Source organism: Chiroxiphia lanceolata, chromosome 15 (genome assembly GCF_009829145.1).
Source record: "Chiroxiphia lanceolata isolate bChiLan1 chromosome 15, bChiLan1.pri, whole genome shotgun sequence".
Lineage (NCBI taxonomy): Eukaryota > Metazoa > Chordata > Aves > Passeriformes > Pipridae > Chiroxiphia > Chiroxiphia lanceolata.
In genome coordinates, this window is record NC_045651.1 from 14,883,202 (window position 1) to 14,903,785 (window position 20,584).

Consider the following 20,584-nt stretch of genomic DNA (forward strand, 5'->3'; position numbering starts at 1 on the left):
CTCTAATGCACTTCTAAAAAGTCACGGAAAAAACCAAATGGCATCAGACAGATGTGTCTGGGAAGTGTTGACTGATAAGTTATCAAAGTGACACATTAATCACTAATTAATGCAGTTCTTACTAGCAGTTGAGTCTCATTTTTGTTTAGTTTTCTCCCTGGGAATGTCACATGGAAACATGAAATGTCTTGCATGAGTGGAATTTTGGGCTCTGACTCGTGATCTTTGGCAATTGGTATCGCAGTGATGTTAAAAAAAAGTGTTTTTTTCCTACTGTCTGCATCATTCATTAGTTAAAATGCATGTTTCGCAAGGAGAAAGTAAAAAGTTTACCTTAATTGTATATAATTTAATGCAGATATAAATAGCAGTGGTACTTAACACACTTAGCTGTGATTAGGAACGTCCCCCTTTGCTCAGGCTGCACTGGGGGAAACAAGATCAGAGATTACTTTAGAGGAGAAACAAAGTTACCTAAACAGACAAGAAAAACTGGAATGGAGTGTCAAAGTGACTTGCTTGATGTCACATGGCAGACCAGTGACAGAGCTGGGACTGAAATGGTGACAAATCAAGGGCCTGTTTGGTCTTATTCTGGGAGACTGGGGGAAGGAAAACAATAGTGGTTTTTACTGAGCGTGGTGTCATAGCTGTTTCACACACACAGTGAAAAATACACTTAATTTATTCCTTTTTGGAATCTAATTTAAAGCAGAGTTTTAACACTGTTTTCTTTAATTTTATGACTTAAAAATATTTATAAATCTTGAGGTTTACCTTGAAATTGAGACAGTTACCCTTAAAGTGACACAAAAAGGTTTTTTTGTAGTTGAAATGTTCATGTTCCAACCTTTATCCTTCATTCAACCTCTCCATCAAGAGAAAAACTGACAAAGTTTGAGGGAATCACTACTTTCTGTAAAAAATTACCTGCAAAAAAAAATGCAAGAGAAAACGAACCATTGAGTTCTAGGTTAAATAAGACACCTTTTGCTTGAGCTTCAATAACTCTATGAGATAACCAGGATCAGGTCTATAAAATATTTTGGTCCTTTTTAATAGGGAAGAAAAACTATATCATGAAACTTTGCGTATTTTTAAAAATCTTGTTTGTTCTAATAGCAGCTTGAGCTGCTTCTGTGCACACTGGCAGTCCAAGTGTGCTGCAAGGCACTTGCTTTAGAAGCTGCTTGGAGGAGGATCCCTGGGATAAGAGACAAGTTTCAGGCATGCCCGGAGGAAAACATTGGCCAGGTTTTTTCCTCATCCTCGTGGTGTCTGCCTTTAGGAGAGAGGGTGGCTGGGGAAGCAGAGGCTGGAGGAGGCTCCTGGAGCAGTTTCTTTCTTGCCAAGTACATGGAAGAGACCTCAGAATCTGAGCAGGAGTTTTGGCCCTCTCTTAGGTGGAGCCCAGTGGCCACGTTCAGCTGAGCATGGGCTCAGGTGGTCCCCGTCCTGCTTGTGCAGATGAACTGGGCTGCTGAGTGTGGGTTTGTAAATGTTTGTGGCTGAAAGGGGGGCATGTGCCCTTGTGCAGCTCGGAGAGGGGCTGCCCAGCCCCTCTGCCTCAAGCCAGGCCATGTTGCCCTGACAGGAGGGACTGCTTTCACCACCTGTCCTGCTCCTCCATGGAACTGGGAGGTGGAAAACCAGAATTAGTGCACAAAAACCGCCCCTTATGCTGTCCTTGGACACACAGCCAGGTCTCACTGGTGTTACTGCCACACCAAAAATCTCTGACCCAGCTTGAGTCACCTCATGGCATGACATGAGGATGTGGAATTCATCCTGTCTTGACAGGAAGAGAGGACACAGCTTCAAGCTGTGCCAGAGAAGGTTCAGGTTGGACATCAGGAAGAATTTCTTCATGAGAGGGGTTGCCAAGCATCGGATCAGGCTGCCCAGGGAGGTGGTGGAGTTCCCATCCCGGAGGTGCTCAAGACACGACTGGACGTGGCGCTGAGTGGACAAGGTGGTGATCGGTCCAAGGCTGGACTCGATGATCTTGGAGGTCTTTTCCAATCTTTCGGATTCCGCGATTCTCCGTGTGCGGAGCCCGGCAGACCTCCCCGCAGCCCTCGCAAGGGTCGGGCCGGGCAGGGGCAGGACCCGACCGCCCCCTCCGGGGCTGTGGCCCCGCCGGGGCCGGGCCGGTGGGCGGGGAGGCAGCGCTATAAGAGCCGGAGTGCCGGCCCCGAGCTGGTCTGTGGCCGGAGCTGCGTGTGCTGGGAGCGGGGAGGACAGTGCGGTGTCACCATGTGCGGTGAGTGACGGGCCCGCCGGACAAAGCGGGCAGAGCCCGGCACCTCCTCTGCCGGGGTGCGGGACAAGCGCCGCTTCGTCCCTGAGCCGAGGGGCGCCGGGGCTGCGGGATCGCTCGGGACTGGCATCCCATTTGGCGGGGGGGAAGGAGAGGGAGCTCCTGGCAGGTGAAGGTGAAGCCCCTCAGCCCGCCCCTTCTCCCAGGGAGAGGCGATGGTCGTTCAGTTCCCCCCACTCTCCCTCCTCCGTGCCTGGTGCCTTGTGATGGGAATCGCCCTGTTCCCAGTGCCCGGCTGCTCCGGGGGTGTCCGGGTGCGTGGATAACCTCTGCTCCTCCTGGTCCCGCTGCCTCTGAGGCACGGGCTGCTGGAGGCGCTGGGCTCTGTCTTTCCTAATCCAGGACTAGATATTAATCGTGACTCATTTCCCAGCTGCGGCGATAGAGAGAGTTTTGTGGTTTTCAAACAAAGGCAGTGAAGGAGCCTAATTCTTAACTGATGTGCGTTTGTCCACCTTCCTTTAATGAAGATGAGATGGTGAAGATAATTCCTACGTCATGTATACAGTTGCTTAGATACACTTTGGATCAGATTAAAATCGAAGTGTGGGTTCAGAAGCTGGTAATGCAATTGTATTTAGCCACCGAGGAAACTTCAGTGAAACTTTGCCTATCCCGTCACTGACATCACTCAGGTCTGGAAGGATACTTCTCTTGAAAGCAAAAAAATTTGCACTTGTACTTAGGCGTTGTGAACAAAACCTCTTTTGTGAGATGCAGACTGAAAGTGAGTTGAGTTACTGCTCCCAAAATTGTGCTTTCCGAGTTAGATATCTTTTCCCCGCCTCCACATCCTCTTTGATTGTAACCTCAGAAAGAGCAAGGAGCTCAGCAATCCTCTTTCTCTGGGATGGAAACACGAGGTGATATTGTGTGAGCTCCTATTGTTTGAGCTCCTACGTGACAGATCGCTATCAGTGAGGCAAACTCTGGTGTCTTCTAAACAAAACCTCTTCAGGTGAGAGACGTGGCTCAGTACCTAAGCCACCCAAAGGTACTGATGGCAAGCACTAAGCAGTGAGACGTGTAGTGGTAATGTAAAAAAAAAAAATTGCGAATCTGGACTATATGATGATTGGGAAATGAGGGTGTTAACAGGGTTTAAAGGAGCTTGGTAAAACGTCTGACTTGGGGTGGAGTAACTGAGTCAGTATGAAATGGCAAACAGCAGCAGTCCATGAAGTGCAGTGAGAGTGCAGTGCTAGTTTTTTTTTTCCTATCAACTTTTAGAGACCATTTATGTGACATTTGTTCTCATGAAATATGTCCCCCAGCTCGCTATGCTGATCTGCTGTAGGAAGTGCAGGAGCTCTTGAGATTGCAACCAGTAGTTTCTAAATTACTGTTTTTGTTGGTTTTAGTTTTGCATATCTTTCCTGGTTTAAGTGCTGATAATGCATCCTACGGTGTTTTGTCTGACTTCAGGTAGCGCATGAAGATTTATATGCACTGCTTTATGTTTTGAAAATATGTAGGTCATAAATTATGCTATAAACATCCTCTTAAGAAAACAAAATTGAGATGTTATCACACTCATATGTAAGCAGACAGTATAGCAAAATAATGCAGGGTTTAAAAAAGAGTTAAGATACTCTTAAACTGATGATCTACCTATTTTAAATCAAATTTATTTTCATCAGGATGTGAAGTTCAGACTGAGACTTTCTCAAGGCTAAGTTTCTGGCACCAACACTGTGCTTACCCCAATACAGACATAATTTTATTTTTTTTTAAAAATAAAGAATTTTGTTCAAACTACAAGCATAGGCTGCCCCCTTCTTGATTTTGGTGAAGTCTTGCTACCACAGGAGTTCTTGTGGAATTTTCCCACAAAAAACCCAAAAAAACAACAACCTCAATTTACTTTTCCTCCTCTTGATGCTCTACTTGCAATCCTGAAAGGAGAAATATAAAGGCAGAGTCTGGCTTTCAGTGTTTGCATCTGATTGAAGCTGGTTTTAGTGATGTTTTAACAGCCTTCTGTTTCTGCTTTTAGTCTCATTCTAAAAGTAAGCCACACATGATCAACCTAGTTCGTGCTTCTGTGCAAACTCTGCAAGTACAGAAAGTTATGAACTAGATTTGCTCAGATCAAGAGAAAAATGCCCTAGTAAAACACTTTTTAGATGCTTGCATTGGATTTTATGTTTATATGTACTTGAGTGTCCTCAGGGGGGAGCAAGCTCAGGAAATGGGATCTAATACCTTGGGGAGGTCATTAAAAAGTAACTTGCTGGCATCACGAAACTCTTATCATGAGTATGATTCAACTAGGATTCAGTCATACTGGTGTGCTTCCAGAAGGAATGAAGCTACAAGAAGTCTTTATCAGAAGTTGTTTCTAAATGAGTTGAGCAATGTGCTTTGAATCTGGCCAAAATAATGACTGAGGAGGGAAGAAATATGCGAGTGGATAAATCACAAAACAGAAACGTACTAGAGAAACAGTGAGATTGATTTCCTTTAACTGAAAGAGTTTATAATATATTCCTTGAAGTCAGGCTGCAGCTATTGTTTTCATTGTAAATGGCCTCCGGTGACTTCTGCATCTTCCAATTCACGTGTGTGGAAGTGCAGCTACAATTCCCTGGAAACAAGGATCTTTTCAACAGTCTCAGCACAGTGGTAGCATTGTAAGGACTATCCCAAAGGAAGGTTCTTCCTGGAGCTCTCTGTAGTCAAAGAGGCCACATGGAACATACAAGGGTGATGAGTCTTAAATTCATTGTGAAATCTGGCCTAGAAAGTAGAGTTGGATCTGAAGTGAGGTGTGTGGCAATTTTTTGGAATGATGTTGAGAAATTTGTATTTGAAGGAATTGGAGAATACTGCTCTTTGAGGTTCGTGGTCAGTGCCAGAGAACAGTAAATATCTGTCCAGGAAAATTATCAACAGGCTCTCAGTCTAAAGTGACTGTATATAACCAGAGGCATTATTTTTCAAAGCATCCATGAAGAACAGTACTTAGCTGTTGAAATTCCCAAATACCTCCGTAAATGCAACTGTTGTCTTAGTATCTCTGTTCACGTTGTGTGCTCTAGAAATAATTAGGCTCAACTCCTCATAAATCTCACTTCTAAAGCAGAAAAGCGTTTTCCACGCTCTAATCTTTCCAAAATAAATTCAGAGGCAAATGTAATAGTCTCTTAGTCTCACTGTCAAATCAACAGTATTAACAGCTTATAAACCAGTGGAGTAACCAACTTCACAACAATATTTATACGGGAGATTTATTGATGTATCATTATAACAGCTTCTTCACTACAGCCATTTACAGTTCAAAAGCCTTAATTGAACGGGAAGAGGGTGTTAAATTTCAAACAAAGGCTTTCCCTATCTAAAACACTTGTCTGAACTGCTTATCTGTTGAATTCTTGAAGTCTGGTTTTTTTCTAACTGTAGTCTCCGGTCCTGACTTGTTGCTTGAAGAAACTATTGAAATAGTTGTTTCTGTTTCATTGGGGTACAGATTTGCAAAACTTAGTAAAAGAGCCTAATGTAGCCTTATAAATATCAGAGTCCCAGGAAGAGCAGTAGGCAGAGAAAAGGAATGGTTGTGTTTTCCTTTGCAGGTGACCCTTTATTATACCTTTTCTAAATATAAAACAACATCCACAAAATCCTTCTAATAAAAAAAAGCTTGTGTACTTTTGCCTTCCAAAAAAAAAAGAATTAGGGTGGGGAACCAACCCCAAAACTAAAAAGGCCTCTTCTTGTTCCATGACTGCTCTATTCAAGAGAAGAGGGATCAGACTTTCAGACTCTTCCAGGCTCTGTTTGCCAAGTAGGCAAGGAGAGAGTTCATGTCTTTCCCTGTGATGCCTCTGTAAGACCTGACCTGAGTAGCAGGGGGCAAGCACAGGGATCTCGTGTCTCGGAGTTTGGTTTGGCAGCACCATTGTGTTGAGGCTGCGCAAAGGGTGAGTGCTTGTTTTTTGGGTGACCCCGTTTTGTACCTTCTGTTTCTTTCCTTTGTTGTCCTATCCTATTGACTTCTGCCCTTCCTTCATGTTTTCTTCCCTATTCTCTTCCTGAAGTGCCTGTTGTACGGAGGATTAAGCTGGAGCCTTTCAGAAATGGATGTTGTGCGTAGTACCTACCCATGGGTATTTAAGGCCATGACTTGGATTACAAAAGTCTCCTTGTGTTAGTCCTGGTGAATATATTCCTTCTTTGAATGTCTGGATATGAAATAGATCACAATGTTCCCATTTTCAGCTGTGGTTTTCGTGAAGAGTAGAATTTTTTTAACCTCTCCTCACTGTTTAACTCTTGGTGGGTAACATGAGGAAAGGGAAGCTGGCCAGGAAAGTGTATGTTTTGTGTGGTGAAAATGAGGGTCTCGAGTCCTTTATTGTATTTGAACTCTTTCCATTCAAAAACACATTAGGAGGAATTGTACTAAGTGGTAGGTTGGGTGCCTCTATGGCTTCTCCTTGATATTAGTTTTAAAGGGTTTTAAATTGAGTCTGAAGGCATGCAAATTCTAAAAAAATCTTGGCTTTTTTTTTTCCCTCCTCCTTCTCCTTTTCTCTTTAAACAGGAATTTTTGCTTATCTGAACTACAGAGTGCCTCGTACTCGGAAGGAAATATATGAAACCCTGATAAAAGGATTACAGAGACTGGAATACAGAGGATATGACTCTGCAGGTACGTAAACCAACTCAACAAATTAATTTTTAGCAACTAGGAGCTCATTGCATGACTTTTTTGGGTACTTTCAATGTCTGGCATGTTGGATTTTTCTTTCTTTATTCCACAGATTACCAGATTAAAACTAATCATCTTGATTCTTGGAGTACTTCAGCTTTCCTCAGGACTTTAAATGGGATGTTTAGCTCTGTAATTAGATGGTTGAGGTTTAGTACACATGAGCAGAACAAACAGGGTGTGAGGAAGAAGATCTCTATACGGGGCCATATAGTTTGTGCCTGGGCCTTTTCTGTGCATGTGAGTCCCAGTGAAAGGATGGGGAAGGCTAAACTTGTATTTAAGTTTGAGATGGTTCATTTCATCAGGCAAAATCTTTCAGACTGTCCTTAAGCAAAATTTGAGATGGGTCATGTATGTTTTGATCTATGCAGTGGATATAGGCTTTGTGTACTTTCATTTGAACACACACAAGTCTCGCAACAGACTTAAAATATATCCCTTTAAAGGATAATTTAAAAAGAATTGCTTCAGTGGTGTATTTTCTGTATTTTCTCATCCAGTGTATTTAATGTTTTAAATAACACTTGTGACTGTGTCCTGTAATTTAGGAGTGGCAATTGATGGGAATAATAATGAAGATAAAGAAAGATTCATCAAACTAGTTAAGAAAAGAGGAAAAGTAAAGGCCCTGGAAGAAGAGTTGTACAGTAAGTGTCTTAAAAATGACCCCTTTACTTTGGCCTCCCAGTCAGATATAATCTGCATCTCAGCAGAAAGTCAGACCATAAAATTGCAGTTACGATTTTGTATCAGAAATAGCTGCATTGTAAAATCCAATATCAGTTAAACTGTTTGTGCCCCTCAAACCTGCACTTTAAAAGCAAGCTGATCTTTAGATGTAGCCCTGTGAAATTATCAGTCTACTCTCCCCTCTTTTGGTTGCTTCTTTGTTCAAAACCTGGGCTCCTTTGGTGCTTTGCTCACGTGACTTCTGTGCTGGAGGGCTGAAATGCTGAAACATGCACTGTGACAGAATTTACGACCATTTAAGCAGCTGGCTGTCATCACAATCTGCTTTATGCAGTGCTTCCATCTGTGAAGAACTGAAGCTGTGTTTTAATACGTTTACACTATAATTTGTAGTAATGGGGTCTGTTAGCCTGGCTGTTGGCATGGGCTGAAAATGCCCCAGCCTTGGCAAACAAAGTTTTAATCACAGTAGCTTGAACTTTCTGAAGTGTAATGTTGAGAAAGCAAATGGTTTAAAAAAAAAAAAAAGCCAGAAGATAACTTTTAGATTTTTGCTTGTAGGAATTCTCTTTGTGTTTTATTCTGTGTGTGTGTGTGTGAGAGAGAGAGAGAGACACAGCATTAAATATTCAGTAAACTGAATTTCTCATTTATAGAACAAGATGACTTGGATTCAAAAACAGATTTTGAAACACATTTTGGAATTGCTCATACTCGCTGGGCAACCCATGGAGTGCCAAGTGCAATAAACAGTCACCCCCAGAGATCAGATAAAAGGAATGGTACGTAATCTCTGCAGCGCTTGAACCGTATGAATCTGAAATGATTCAATCCACATAGCACATATGTTATTACTAATGTTATGGTATCTATTTTTTATACTGGGGCTGAGCTGTTGCCATTCTGGACACTTTCACAAGAAAATATTCTCTTCTCAGGCTAAAGTAACAGTGTAAAAAATTAATGAAATCTGTTCTCTGAAAATTGCAAGTTAGTCAAAGTACAACATTCTTGTTATGAAAGGTAATATTGAAAATGTGAAGTTGTTAATATTGCCTGGCCCAGAAAAGGGAGATTTCATATAATTTTTTACTTGAGGTGGCTTGATTCTCTTCTAATAGGTGTAGTTTAGAACTGCCTTCATGATTTGGAACTGCCTTCATTTGCGGTCAGAATTTGTAAGGTTCTGCTTTTGTTGTCCATGTTGTGATAAACTGTAGGTTTGAAAGTTAGAAGAGGTAGTTTTGAGTGTACTCTTAAGGGTTTTTTTGTTCCCTTTAACTTTGTGTTCTGAGTTAAATATCTGAATTATTCACTGCTCATGAATGTGTGTATTCTTCCTTTTAGAATTCGTTGTTATCCATAATGGAATCATCACAAATTATAAGGACCTGAGAAAATTTCTGGTGAGTCTGTGCCAACTGGGTTCTAAAACTAGAAAGTAAATGCTCCACCAACTACTGTCAGATCTTTCATGACTTTGGTGGAATCTGAATTCAAGTTTCTTAATATAATTTATAAAATATTAGTGCGAAGAAGTGTGCCTAATAAAAATACTCAGTAGCTAGTGAAGTGCAATATGTTCTTGTAATCCTAAATGTGAAGCATTTATGAGTAGAGTAGCAGTTTGTGCCCTCAGACTCTTTGAGAGGGTGTGTGGAGTGGGCTCCCTCCTGTCTCTTTGTTTCTTGACAGATGCTAAGCAAGTCTTACTACATGTCTTATTACAGTATTTTCCAAAGAGACTTATCCTATGACAGGATAAGTCCTTATATTTTGTCTATAGTGATTTATATCCACTGGTCCAATGTAGTGCTCTGCCTGTGCAGTTCCTGGTGAGAGGCAGCTGAGAGACTCTTCAGTGCTTCTTGTCTGAGGATGAACAGCCTTTTTATTCTTTTATATGATATTTCAGGAGAGCAAAGGCTACGAATTTGAATCTGAAACAGATACAGAAACAATCCCCAAATTGATCAAATACATGTATGACAACAGAGAGAGCGAGGACACCAGTTTTTCAGCCTTGGTAGAAAGAGTTATTCAACAGTTGGTAAGTGGGATGTTGCTTTTTTCCTGTACCACTTTACAAGCTACTTGTGGGGTTCCTGCAAATTCTGCATTTATGCATTTAGAACCTCTGCAGAAATTCTTAGAAGGTGCTGCAAATAACACTTCTAGGTCTCCAAACAATGCTTAATAGACCAAGAAATGAGATTAAAATTTTGGAGAGTTCAAAGGCTTTTCAGTGTTAAATCTTTAAATTGCAGCAGCAGTAGGTTTGGTTTGTTGAGTTTTTTTGTCGTCTGGGTTTTTCTTTTTTAAGCAAGAGATTATCGCAGTTTTTTAGTGAAGAAGTTTAATTTAAAAAAAATTTAATAGGAGCCTCTGGGGGTTGAAATCTTTCATAAAGGGCAGTGTGTTCTTAAAGGCTATTCTGATTGTGTTAAAACACTGCTGTGATTCAAGTTTGGCCAATGCCTTGGCTCCTCTATTTGGAACTAGATCTGACAAACTGTACTGATTTCCAGACTGTGAAGTGGGAATCTACTGTTACTTAGTATGTGAATGCTTGAAAACTTTGATAGCTGCATTGCAAACTTGGAGAAAGCTGGCTTTGTTTCCTCCCCCAGTCCCTGGGCAGATGTTTTCCCTCCCCTTCCTGCAGTTTCTTACACTCTTTTCACCTCCCCTGTCTCCTCTTTAAAGCAGCTCTGTAGGATTCCTTGGAGCAGGGCTGGAATACACAGGAGTGAAGGCCTGTGTGGGTCAGGAGGGAATAGTGGTGCAGCCACATAGCTGAGGGGAAGGGTGGCTTCACCTGGCCACAGAACAAGGGCAGAACAGTCTGACTGGAGCCCTTCCACGAGAGGAGGGAATGTCACCATCTCTCCTCTGCTTGCAAAGTGTGGGGGCCTTTCCTCCTGATTTTGGAATACTCCCCCAGTTTGCCAGCTGTGTTAGTACTACAGAAATGTTTCTGGCTTTTGTTCTCATGTTCTGGATATTTTTTTTTTTGGTGTGTGCATTTTGTTTCTGAAATCCATTAACTAGAATTTGCTGCTTAAACTAGAAATAGCAACTCCACATTTTTAGCTGAAAATGCATGATAATGCACTACATGCACATTCTTATTAAAAGTCTTACTAAAAGTAAATGTCTAACAGTCATGTTGATTATGAGTAACACGTCTGACATTTTCATAACCCTAGAAGTTGCTGTTTTTATTTTTAAAGAGAGGCTAAGTGCTCACTTCCTGATCTTTCGGCTGTTGCACTGCTAATGTCCATGTTGGCTTGTTCTGCTCCATGGCCAATTCCTTTAAAGGTGCAGTCTGCCCTCCAGGAAGAGATTCCTGATAGCAGTAAAGAGTGTTCCTTCAGAGCCTCTTCAGGGAGAGGGGCCCCTGGGATGCAACTAATTGAGATAAGCTGCTGAGGATGTCTTTTTTTTTTTCTTTTGTTTTCATGGTTTCCAGGAAGGTGCTTTTGCATTGGTTTTCAAGAGCATCCATTACCCAGGTGAAGCTGTTGCTACCAGGTTAGTAAAAGTCCAATTTTATACATAATTCATGCTTTAGGCTAAAAAAGGCTAACATCTCTTAAAGATACTAGAATATTGATGTGTAAAGTGCTTAATTAACCAAAGTCAGTGAGTCAATAAAGAAACTCAGCGTATCTTCTGTTTGTAAAGTTGTATTAAGAGTGTGCTAGCATTTATCCTATATCAAAAAAGGGGCGGAAAGGATATTGTTCAATTTTACTTCACATGGAGTAAAGACTGAGATAGATATATTCAGGTTGGTTAAAAGGCCATCAGAGTAATAGGTTATACAAATAGTGTTCTATAGTTGTCATAGCACTTATGATTTCTCTTTAAGTTCTACTTTTATTTATGACTTGGAAAACAACTTTCAGGAAATGCAAGGATGTTAAAATAGCAAATGAAGTAGCAGTGGGAAATAAAGCCTGTTTTATACTATAACCCAAAAGCCCATTGCTTCTGTGGTCTAAAATAGGACTGCATTAAAATTGTGGAACAGGCAGCTGTACCATCACTCTAGCTGGAGAACATCTTCTGAAATGAACTATTCTATGTGTGGTTCAGGTTTGGGTTTTTAGGACTGAGGGTATTCAGAGAAGCTAGTCTTGTACTCTGAGGTGATGGTGGAGGGTGACTTGTCCTTTTATTTCTGTGATTTTTTTTTTTTAAAACAAAGTCTTCAGTGTGGCATGTGACCCATATAATTAAAAAATTATCTTAATACTCTACAATTTCAGAGGTGCAGTAATGATTTGGCAAATCTTACAGAAGCAAGCCAAGCTGATTTAACTCCTGCCACGTAATGGCTTTAGGATCATGGTTGAGGAGGTTCTTCCTGCTTAGGAAGCTAGATGGGTTGCTGTCTTTCAACTTCACAGATGTCCTTTGATTTCTTTGTGTGCACGTTTCTCTTCATGAACTTGCTTGTTTTCCCTTTTGTAGGAGGGGGAGTCCTTTGCTCATTGGGGTAAGGAGCAAGTACAAGCTTTCAACTGAACAGATTCCTGTTTTGTATAGAACATGTAAGTTGATTATTTTTAAGAACTAAAATTACCATTATTTTATAATTAGTAATCAGGTTAATTGGTCTTTGTACTGTAAAAGTACCAGCTGATGCCCCAAATAGCTTCTTAGCAAAGGATATTATATTTTTATACTACTGAATGTACAGTTCATGTAAAAGACCCATCCCCCAAAATACTTGTGTAACTGTGGTATCCCAAACCTGTATAATCTGTAATCCCTGACTTGAACAGAACTGGTCTTGCATTTAAAATACCTGGTTTCTTTAATAGGCAACATCGAGAATGTGAAGAACATCTGCAATTCCCGAGTGAAAAGGCTGGACAGCTCAACCTGCCTTCATGCTGTTGGGGATAAGGCAGTAGAATTCTTCTTTGCTTCAGATGCAAGGTAGTAGAAGTATTTAAACTTTTCTGAAAATACTGGTTCTTGTTTAGAAGTGAGATAGTTCTGGAAATCTTATGCTGTCTTGCTGCTGTACAACTGCCTTCTGATAGAATAGCTTCTAATTCAGGTAACTTCATAAAGCCCCCAGGCTCAGGTACTTGAAAAATGTGAAGGCTTGTCACCAGTATTTGTGCTTCAAACAAGCGCAGCCAGTTGCTGACCTCTATGTGAAATACTTCCAGTGCAGGAAAGTAATTTGAGTAGAAATGGACAATATCAGCTGAATATTTGGGCAGACTATAGGTTAGTCTGGGTTGTGGTGTCAGAAGAGGAAATAGTGGTGTGGTTCCAAGCTTGGCAGATACCTGGACATCAGGTGCACATTTATGTCAGAAACAAGATCGGGACCTTAGCGGGATCCCTCAGGGATCCAGGGAGGCAAGACCAGATCAGCAAGAACTGCTGCAGTGGTTCCTGAGCCTCCTCCTCTGGGTTGCTGTGAGAGTGCAGGAGGAGCAGCAGATGGAGCCATTGCCTTTGAGATGGCTCTATCTGCATTTGTGCTCAAAAGGAAGAGACAGAAGCGCGGCTGGAAGTGCTCCTGTGGCATATTTAATTGCTTTACTATGACAAGCTCTGATGTGTCAGGTTTGTTTTGCCTCTGTTTTTTTCTGCAGTGCTATCATTGAGCACACCAACAGAGTGATTTTCCTAGAAGATGATGACATTGCAGCAGTAACTGATGGGAAGCTCTCAATTCACCGTCTGGAGCGTTCGGCCAGTGATGATCCTTCCCGGGCCATCCAAACCTTGCAGATGGAATTGCAGCAAATCATGAAGGGTGGGTTGAAACATCTGTAAATGAATATCATAAAAGATGGATGGTTACTGTTTATGAAGTAGATAAGGCGGAAAACTCTTAATTTGTTGTGAAAATTATATTTAGGTTATTTCTACTGGGAGCTGACAATTCCAAATTTTAAGACTGAGAGACAATGGGCAGTCTGGCACCCTATCCATTTTAGCCTTGGAAAAGTCAAAGATGCTTCTATTCAGTTCAGTATTTAGTGAAAATGTAACTAATGTTAACATGTTGTAATTGTTGGCAGAGTTTGATTGTAAACTAAGAATTTATGCAGAACACAAAAGTTTCCTTAAAAACTAATTTAGTTTCCTTATCAGTGTTGGGAAATGAAACCAACTAAACAGAGTGAATTACCAATCCTCCCTCTCTTCTTGCCTATTCCTAAGGTTTTGTTTAAGCTGATACAGTCAAATTATCTCGCTACAGGTTGTCTTAAAAGTTCTCTTTGTATGTGGAATAGGCTTAAAATAACAAACCTAAGCATTACCGTGTCATGCTTTTGTAAACAGGTAACTTCAGTGCCTTCATGCAGAAGGAAATCTTTGAGCAGCCAGAATCAGTTGTCAACACGATGAGAGGAAGGGTGAATTTCGAGAGCAGCACAGGTAACTCAGAGCAGGTGTTCAGGCTGCACTGGGCTTGAAAATTGTAAATATACCAATCAGAAAATAAAATGCACCATTGATTTATGCATATTTATTTGTCTGCAGTTTTGCTGGGGGGGCTGAAGGATCATTTGAAGGAAATCAGAAGGTGCCGAAGACTGATCATTATTGGCTGTGGGACCAGTTACCACGCTGCAGTAGCTGTATGTTCAGCCTTGCCTCAAATGCACACGTAACTCTTAATTGCTGGGGTTTTAGACAACAGCTCTTTATCTGCTTTTTCTTCTATCTCAAACTCTGTATTTCATTGAGGGGTCTCACCCTTTTATTTAGTTTTCCTTTGTGCCATGTTCTTTATTAATGCTCCAATGCCCATTAACCTACCGTGCTAGAAGCTGACTTTTTTCACCTTGGTTTTTAAAGCTCTGGTGAGCTCTAATTATCAGTTTTTCTCATAAGAATCCATTTAGATTATCTCTGACTCATAAGATGCCCAGACATTAATGGGTGGCAATAGTAACAAATATTGTGTTGCTCCTTGAATACAGACTCGACAAGTATTGGAAGAATTAACTGAATTACCAGTGATGGTGGAACTTGCCAGTGACTTCCTGGATAGAAACACGCCTGTATTCAGGGATGATGTGTGCTTTTTCATAAGCCAGTCAGGTGAGCTGCATTTACTGTTGAGTGTGTGCTGTAAGATTGCTTTCCATTGCATTTTGCACTGCGTGGGTGTGAATACAGTTATGTAGAATTTTATGCTTTTCAGGAATCATTACTATCCTCTGCCAACCTGAAGTCAAGATGTAAATGTTTTCCAGGTGAAACTGCAGATACACTTATGGCCTTGAGGTATTGTAAAGAACATCGTGCTCTGACAGTTGGCATCACAAACACAGTTGGAAGCTCAATATCCAGGGAGACTGACTGTGGGGTACATATCAATGCAGGACCTGAGATAGGTGTGGCAAGCACAAAGGTAATTGCTGTTCGGTGTCTGACTTTCATGCTTCAGCCCTGTGGAATCCAATTAAAATTTTAATTGTAGCACTTCAAACTGAGATCATATTAACTCTCTGCAGACTTAGCTGTTAAAGGTTTTGTTTTGTCTGCAGGCTTACACCAGCCAGTTCGTGTCTCTTGTAATGTTTGGCCTAATGATGTCTGAAGACAGAATTTCCTTGCAGAAAAGGAGACAGGAGATCATTAGTGGACTAAAATCTTTGCCAGGTATATTGATATTTTGGGTTTGGGGAGGCATAGGGGATGTTTGCAATATAAAATACTCCTCAGGGATTTTTCTTTCTCATTTGAGTTTCACTCTCCCCCACCTACTGAAAGGGAGACAATATGAGAAAAATGCACTACTCATTTCTGCACCATTTATCAGTTTTACAAGCACCCTTCCAAGAAACTTGGCCGGAAGATTGGAATTTTCATGGGCTGGATTTTCTAATTACAATAAGATAGTTTTATACGAGAAATACTATTTGATCTCCTAAATTGATAGTTCAAATTTTTTAAAGCCTTCCACTTTAAATCAGAATAGATGAAAGGAAACTAATTCAAGGTGACTTTAAAAGGGATATTCATAACTTCCTTTAGAAATTCAAATGGGATGCATGAGCACTGCTTAAACCAATAGTAGCTTTAAATTTATTACTGTAAATAAGGCTGGAGAAAATATCCTTAAACTGCAGTCAAAGTTACTAAGTTAGTGGTTGAATTCTATTAAGTGTATTTGTTCTGCTAGGCAATTAGTACACGCTACTACAAGCAAACTATTTTTTCCAGTTAAAAAAAATTTAATATTTTTTTTTCTGTGCCTCAATAGAGATGATTAAAGAAGTCTTGTCCTTGGATGAGAAGATACACGATTTGGCTCTTGAACTGTACAAACAAAGATCATTGCTGGTTATGGGTCGTGGGTATAATTACGCCACTTGTCTGGAAGGAGCTTTGGTAGGAATTTCTCAATATTGTAGAATGTTATTTAAAATGAGATTTTGTGGCTTCTGCAACATAGGTTATTTCTAATATTTCATTACAACTTAATTTTGCTGCAGTAAAGCTGTTATCTATAACTAGGAGCATTTAATTGAACACATACATAAGGTGAACCTGGATACGATATCAGTTTCTTGTTTCTTTCACGTAATAAATGCAGTGTTTAATGGGTCTATTTAAAACCAAAAACCTAACAGTTTACACTACTGATCTATTTGAAAATAACCTCAGAAAACCCAATGTGCTGGTGTTGAGAAGAGGTGCTTGTGAAGGAAACTCATGAATTATGTTATGAGCATTCTGGTGGACAGACACATACCCATCTCTCAGAGGAGTTTGAAGTGTTAAGGGTAGACTGCATCAGCCAAGGTTGTGCTGGGGGCTTGGATCTTAAAGTTCCTGTTGATTATTGCAGCTCTTTATCTGCAAATGCATGTGCCTGGGCAAACTCTGCTTCCACCCACAGCCTGCTGGAAATCCCAGCAGACGGCCCATGTGTTATCACTAATAACTGATCTTTGAAAATACCAACTTGGTACCACATGTCTGCATTGAAGGAGCAGAGGTATAGCTTTGCTGTTCTGCTTCTTGTGGCTGCTGTTTCTCCTCTGATTTGCCAGTAACTTGATGGCATTTCTTTTTTTTTTTTTTTTTTTCCCCAGAAAATAAAAGAAATCACCTATATGCACTCTGAAGGGATCCTGGCTGGTGAGCTGAAGCATGGGCCATTAGCCCTAATAGATAAACAAATGCCTGTTATCATGGTGATAATGAAGGATCCCTGTTTCACCAAGTGCCAGAATGCTCTGCAACAGGTCACTGCTCGGCAGGTAGGATATTTAACTATTACGGTGTCAGAGAAAAAGATATTGTGCACGTTGTTTTGCTGCTGGCTCTGCCTCCAAAAAAGGATGTACTGCTGATTTTGTTTTAATTATAAAGTTATAAATAAGGTACTACATCTGCATTGTGGGTTGTCATTACAGGTTAAGACCAGCAGTGAAAAAGATTGCATGTGGGTCATTTATTTGTTTAGGTTTTTTTGTTTTGAAGCAAATGGAATAATGTTAAAACACTGCAGGGTGAAAACATTCAAGTCTCACAATACAGTGAAAGGCAAAAGTCACTAGACTGGCATTGCCTTTGTTAGACACTTGAGTGTCTTCAAACATAGACAGACATGCTGTGAACCAATATTTCAAAGCAGTTCTAGGTTGGCTCTTCACTTACCAGTGCAAAATTGTATTTTCAGGGTCGTCCAATCATTCTGTGTTCTAAAGAAGACACAGAAAGCTCAAAATTTGCCTACAAAACCATTGAGCTCCCTCATACCGTTGACTGCCTTCAAGGAATCTTGAGTGTTATTCCTCTTCAGTTGCTTTCCTTCCACCTGGCTGTTCTCAGAGGATATGATGTAAGTGCTTTCTATATTTAACAGTCCAGTTAGTGCAGGGTTTTTTTCTGAACTTCCTCCTGCCAGTGTAAAGTGAGAGACCCAGTTATATGGCATATGTAGCAGAGAACTATGATAACAGTTAGAGGAGCTTATCATGACTATGAGGGTACAGGTGGCATTTCAGTGCCAATTCTTCAGTTCTGTATTTTTTAAATTGCTATCCTTCTAAAAAAATTATAAAGATCATTTGTTAATTTGATTAGTTCAGAATAGACATGGGACTTTTTTAGAGAACTAAATCTTAAAATGTGATATTGTAGTTTAACCTAAAATAGGTCAATGCTTACTACAGCTTGGTTTGCTGATGTGTAGGTGTGTCAGTTTGATAATGATGATGGCTTTGGAGGGGTACCCTGAGCAAAACAAATCTGTATTTGTTAGGAGGGTTTTGGAAGCAAGGATGAATTCAGCTGCAAGTCATTATCTGCAGATCTATAGTCTGTTGTGTGTGTTAATGTGCCTAGAATAAAGCAGAACTCATTAGGAAGTCTGAAAAAACACACTAAATGAACTGTCAAATGCAGAATGTCAGTATTACTCTGTCAATACTGAAAGTCTGTCTCTTCATTCTAGGTGGACTTTCCAAGAAATTTGGCCAAATCTGTTACTGTAGAATAACAGCCAAGAACAGCTGATGTTTTTGTCACCAGACCTCTGAGTTATATTTGTAGAAATGTATTGTTCTCAATTGATAGGTACATGTTTTTTCCAAAGAGAATGACAGTGCTGACTGGAAAGTGTCAAAAGGATTTACCTTGCAGCTTAAAAAGCTTTTGATGTGCCTTGTACCCAAGTGCTTTTGCTCACAGCAAATATTCCTCTAATTCCTGGAATTGCCAAAGAAGATAAAAATTGTTTACACATGGTATACTGAATGAACTTTTCTACTGTGCAATATATATATATATGTACAGCTCTCTCCAGAGTAACTGTGAACATTTTTTTAGCCTACACTACTTAACTAGTTTTAAAGATATAGTATTTATAACTACAATTGTATAGCTTTTTTTTAAGTTATTTTTTTTAGTACATTGCTTATCTGTAACATTGTTAATGCTCAGAATGTAAATACTGAGCATGTTGACACTCATGTACAGTTGTTGGGGATTTCTCTTCTTCAGCCTCAAACTGGAAATTTGTTGTCCCTCTTCCTCCCCACTTTTCTCTCCTCCCCTTTACATCTGTGTTTCATATTTAACCAGTCATTTGCAAAGTTATTCTGTGGCTGTAAATTCCCAGCTATGTTCTAAATTTCTGCTTCTTTCAACTAATTTGAACAGCTAGAACAACATTTGTTTTCTATGCCACCCTAGCTCTTATTTGCATAATATGTACAGTGCAACAGAATAAGGGAACTGGATGTCTTTCAAGTGATATTTTGGTTTGAAGATGGTACAATGAAATTACAATGCTATTAAAAGATGATATAATTCTTCTTGTTTTGTGGCTTGGTTTTTTGTGTGTGCATGTGTGTGTTTTTGTTTAGTTGGTTTTTGTTTGTTTTGTTTTTTTTTTAACTTGATGACTCCACATCTCAGATCTGAGATGTTTTCCAGACGTGTAGTGACACAGCAGTGTCATCCCTGTAGGTTCTACTGTTTTTCACACCAGCTGTTGATTAAACCTTTGCTTTTTACCTTCTGCTGAGGTAGATGAATGTGGAAAGAAATTTCCTGCAGGTGAAAAGAGACTCTGTGCCTGTGTTTTTACATATGCTGCTCATGGTCATAAAGTTGCCTCCTTCGCCAAGAAAAAGTTGCCATAAACTTGCATTTAATATATAGTATCTAAACTCCAGATATTAGAATTTATATAAAAGAAACTCCAACACCCTATACTGGCACATAAGAGAATACTCAGTACATCTTCCAGCTAGGGATAAAGTCCCATTTATTAATATATACATTTGCAAAAGCACACTGTGCTAGCTGTGAACTAACTTCCAGTAGGGAAGTACTTATAAACCTCCAAATACATAAGGTAGATACACACATGAAGTCCTCTGCTCTTTAGTGTTTTTTGTTTTTTTTTTTCAAATGGTCAGAAAGCATAATATTTAATTTTTCTGCATTTTATTAACTAAAAACTCAACCAGTAAAAGTTCCTTTATGCTGTTCCTCTGCAGGTTCGGTTCTTAATGGAGTTATTTGAATGCTTGTGTAGGTTAAGAGCTTGAGAGTATCACACTGGATTGTAATAGGAGCTACTTATTGGAAACTGCTATAGTACTTTTTATAACCATATAAAAGAGCTCAGATCATAACAAAAAGCACAGTGCTAGTCTGACCTAGGTCCCAAGAACATGTAACTATGTATCTGACATGTTTTGGTAAGTAATGCAAAGGCCCCTTTTACTCTCTGTCTAGAATTAGTATCCTCTTCATATTAAAAAGACTATAAAAATATTTAAAAAACCATCAAGGGATACTGATGTCATCTGGTCTATATAATACATTAAATTGACTTATTAAAAAAATCACAGGTGTGTTTTTCTAAAACCATGGGTTAGAATAGAAATCACGGGAATTGAAGCTCTCACTAGTCCTGGGAGAGGTGGCAAATTGAGTTTATTTTTAGACAGCACCTGTTTTAAAAAACAAGCACTCCTAGTGTCAAGGGGGGGTGGCATGGGGAAGGGTGGAAAGGTCATGGGTTTTGAGTGGGGTTGAAAACCAACACATGTGACATCACTGTGCTGTGCCGCTCCGAGGGGTTCTTATTACAGGGGAGGTGTTTCCTTCATGAAGGACCTCTCCCTGCAGCTGTGAGGAGCCACCAGCCAGCAACTGGCCATGTCGTGGTGCTGCTGCTGTGAAGTGACGTCACAGCCATAATACTAAAATGACGTGCGTTGTGATGTCATGCATGACGATGACGTCACGCCGGGGGCAAGGCCCAGCTGCCCACCCTTCTCCACTGCGGTCCTTCGCCGCCCTCCCTTATATAGCGGGTGGTAGGTCCCGCCCCCGAGGCT

General features: G+C 40.3%; 1 protein-coding gene across 1 annotated transcript; it reads left to right on the forward strand.

The window, feature by feature from the left end:
- Positions 1-2,211: 2,211 nt before the first annotated feature.
- GFPT2 (glutamine-fructose-6-phosphate transaminase 2) lies at positions 2,212-19,030 on the forward strand. The gene is made up of 19 exons (XM_032703296.1): positions 2,212-2,263; positions 6,864-6,971; positions 7,583-7,681; positions 8,381-8,506; positions 9,072-9,130; positions 9,640-9,774; positions 11,200-11,261; positions 12,207-12,286; positions 12,560-12,677; positions 13,352-13,515; positions 14,049-14,144; positions 14,250-14,347; positions 14,693-14,813; positions 14,969-15,126; positions 15,263-15,377; positions 15,982-16,109; positions 16,817-16,984; positions 17,407-17,568; positions 18,184-19,030. The coding sequence occupies exons 1-19, from the start codon at positions 2,257-2,259 to the stop codon at positions 18,226-18,228; spliced, it is 2,049 nt and encodes a 682-aa protein (XP_032559187.1). The 5' UTR covers positions 2,212-2,256; the 3' UTR covers positions 18,229-19,030.
- Positions 19,031-20,584: the final 1,554 nt, after the last annotated feature.

Coding starts and splice junctions, on each gene's coding strand:
- GFPT2 (XM_032703296.1), top strand. Junction 7,682..8,380: donor CCTGGAAGAAGAGTTGTACA/GTAAGTGTCTTA, acceptor TCTCATTTATAG/AACAAGATGACTTGGATTCA. Junction 14,348..14,692: donor GTTACCACGCTGCAGTAGCT/GTATGTTCAGCC, acceptor CCTTGAATACAG/ACTCGACAAGTATTGGAAGA.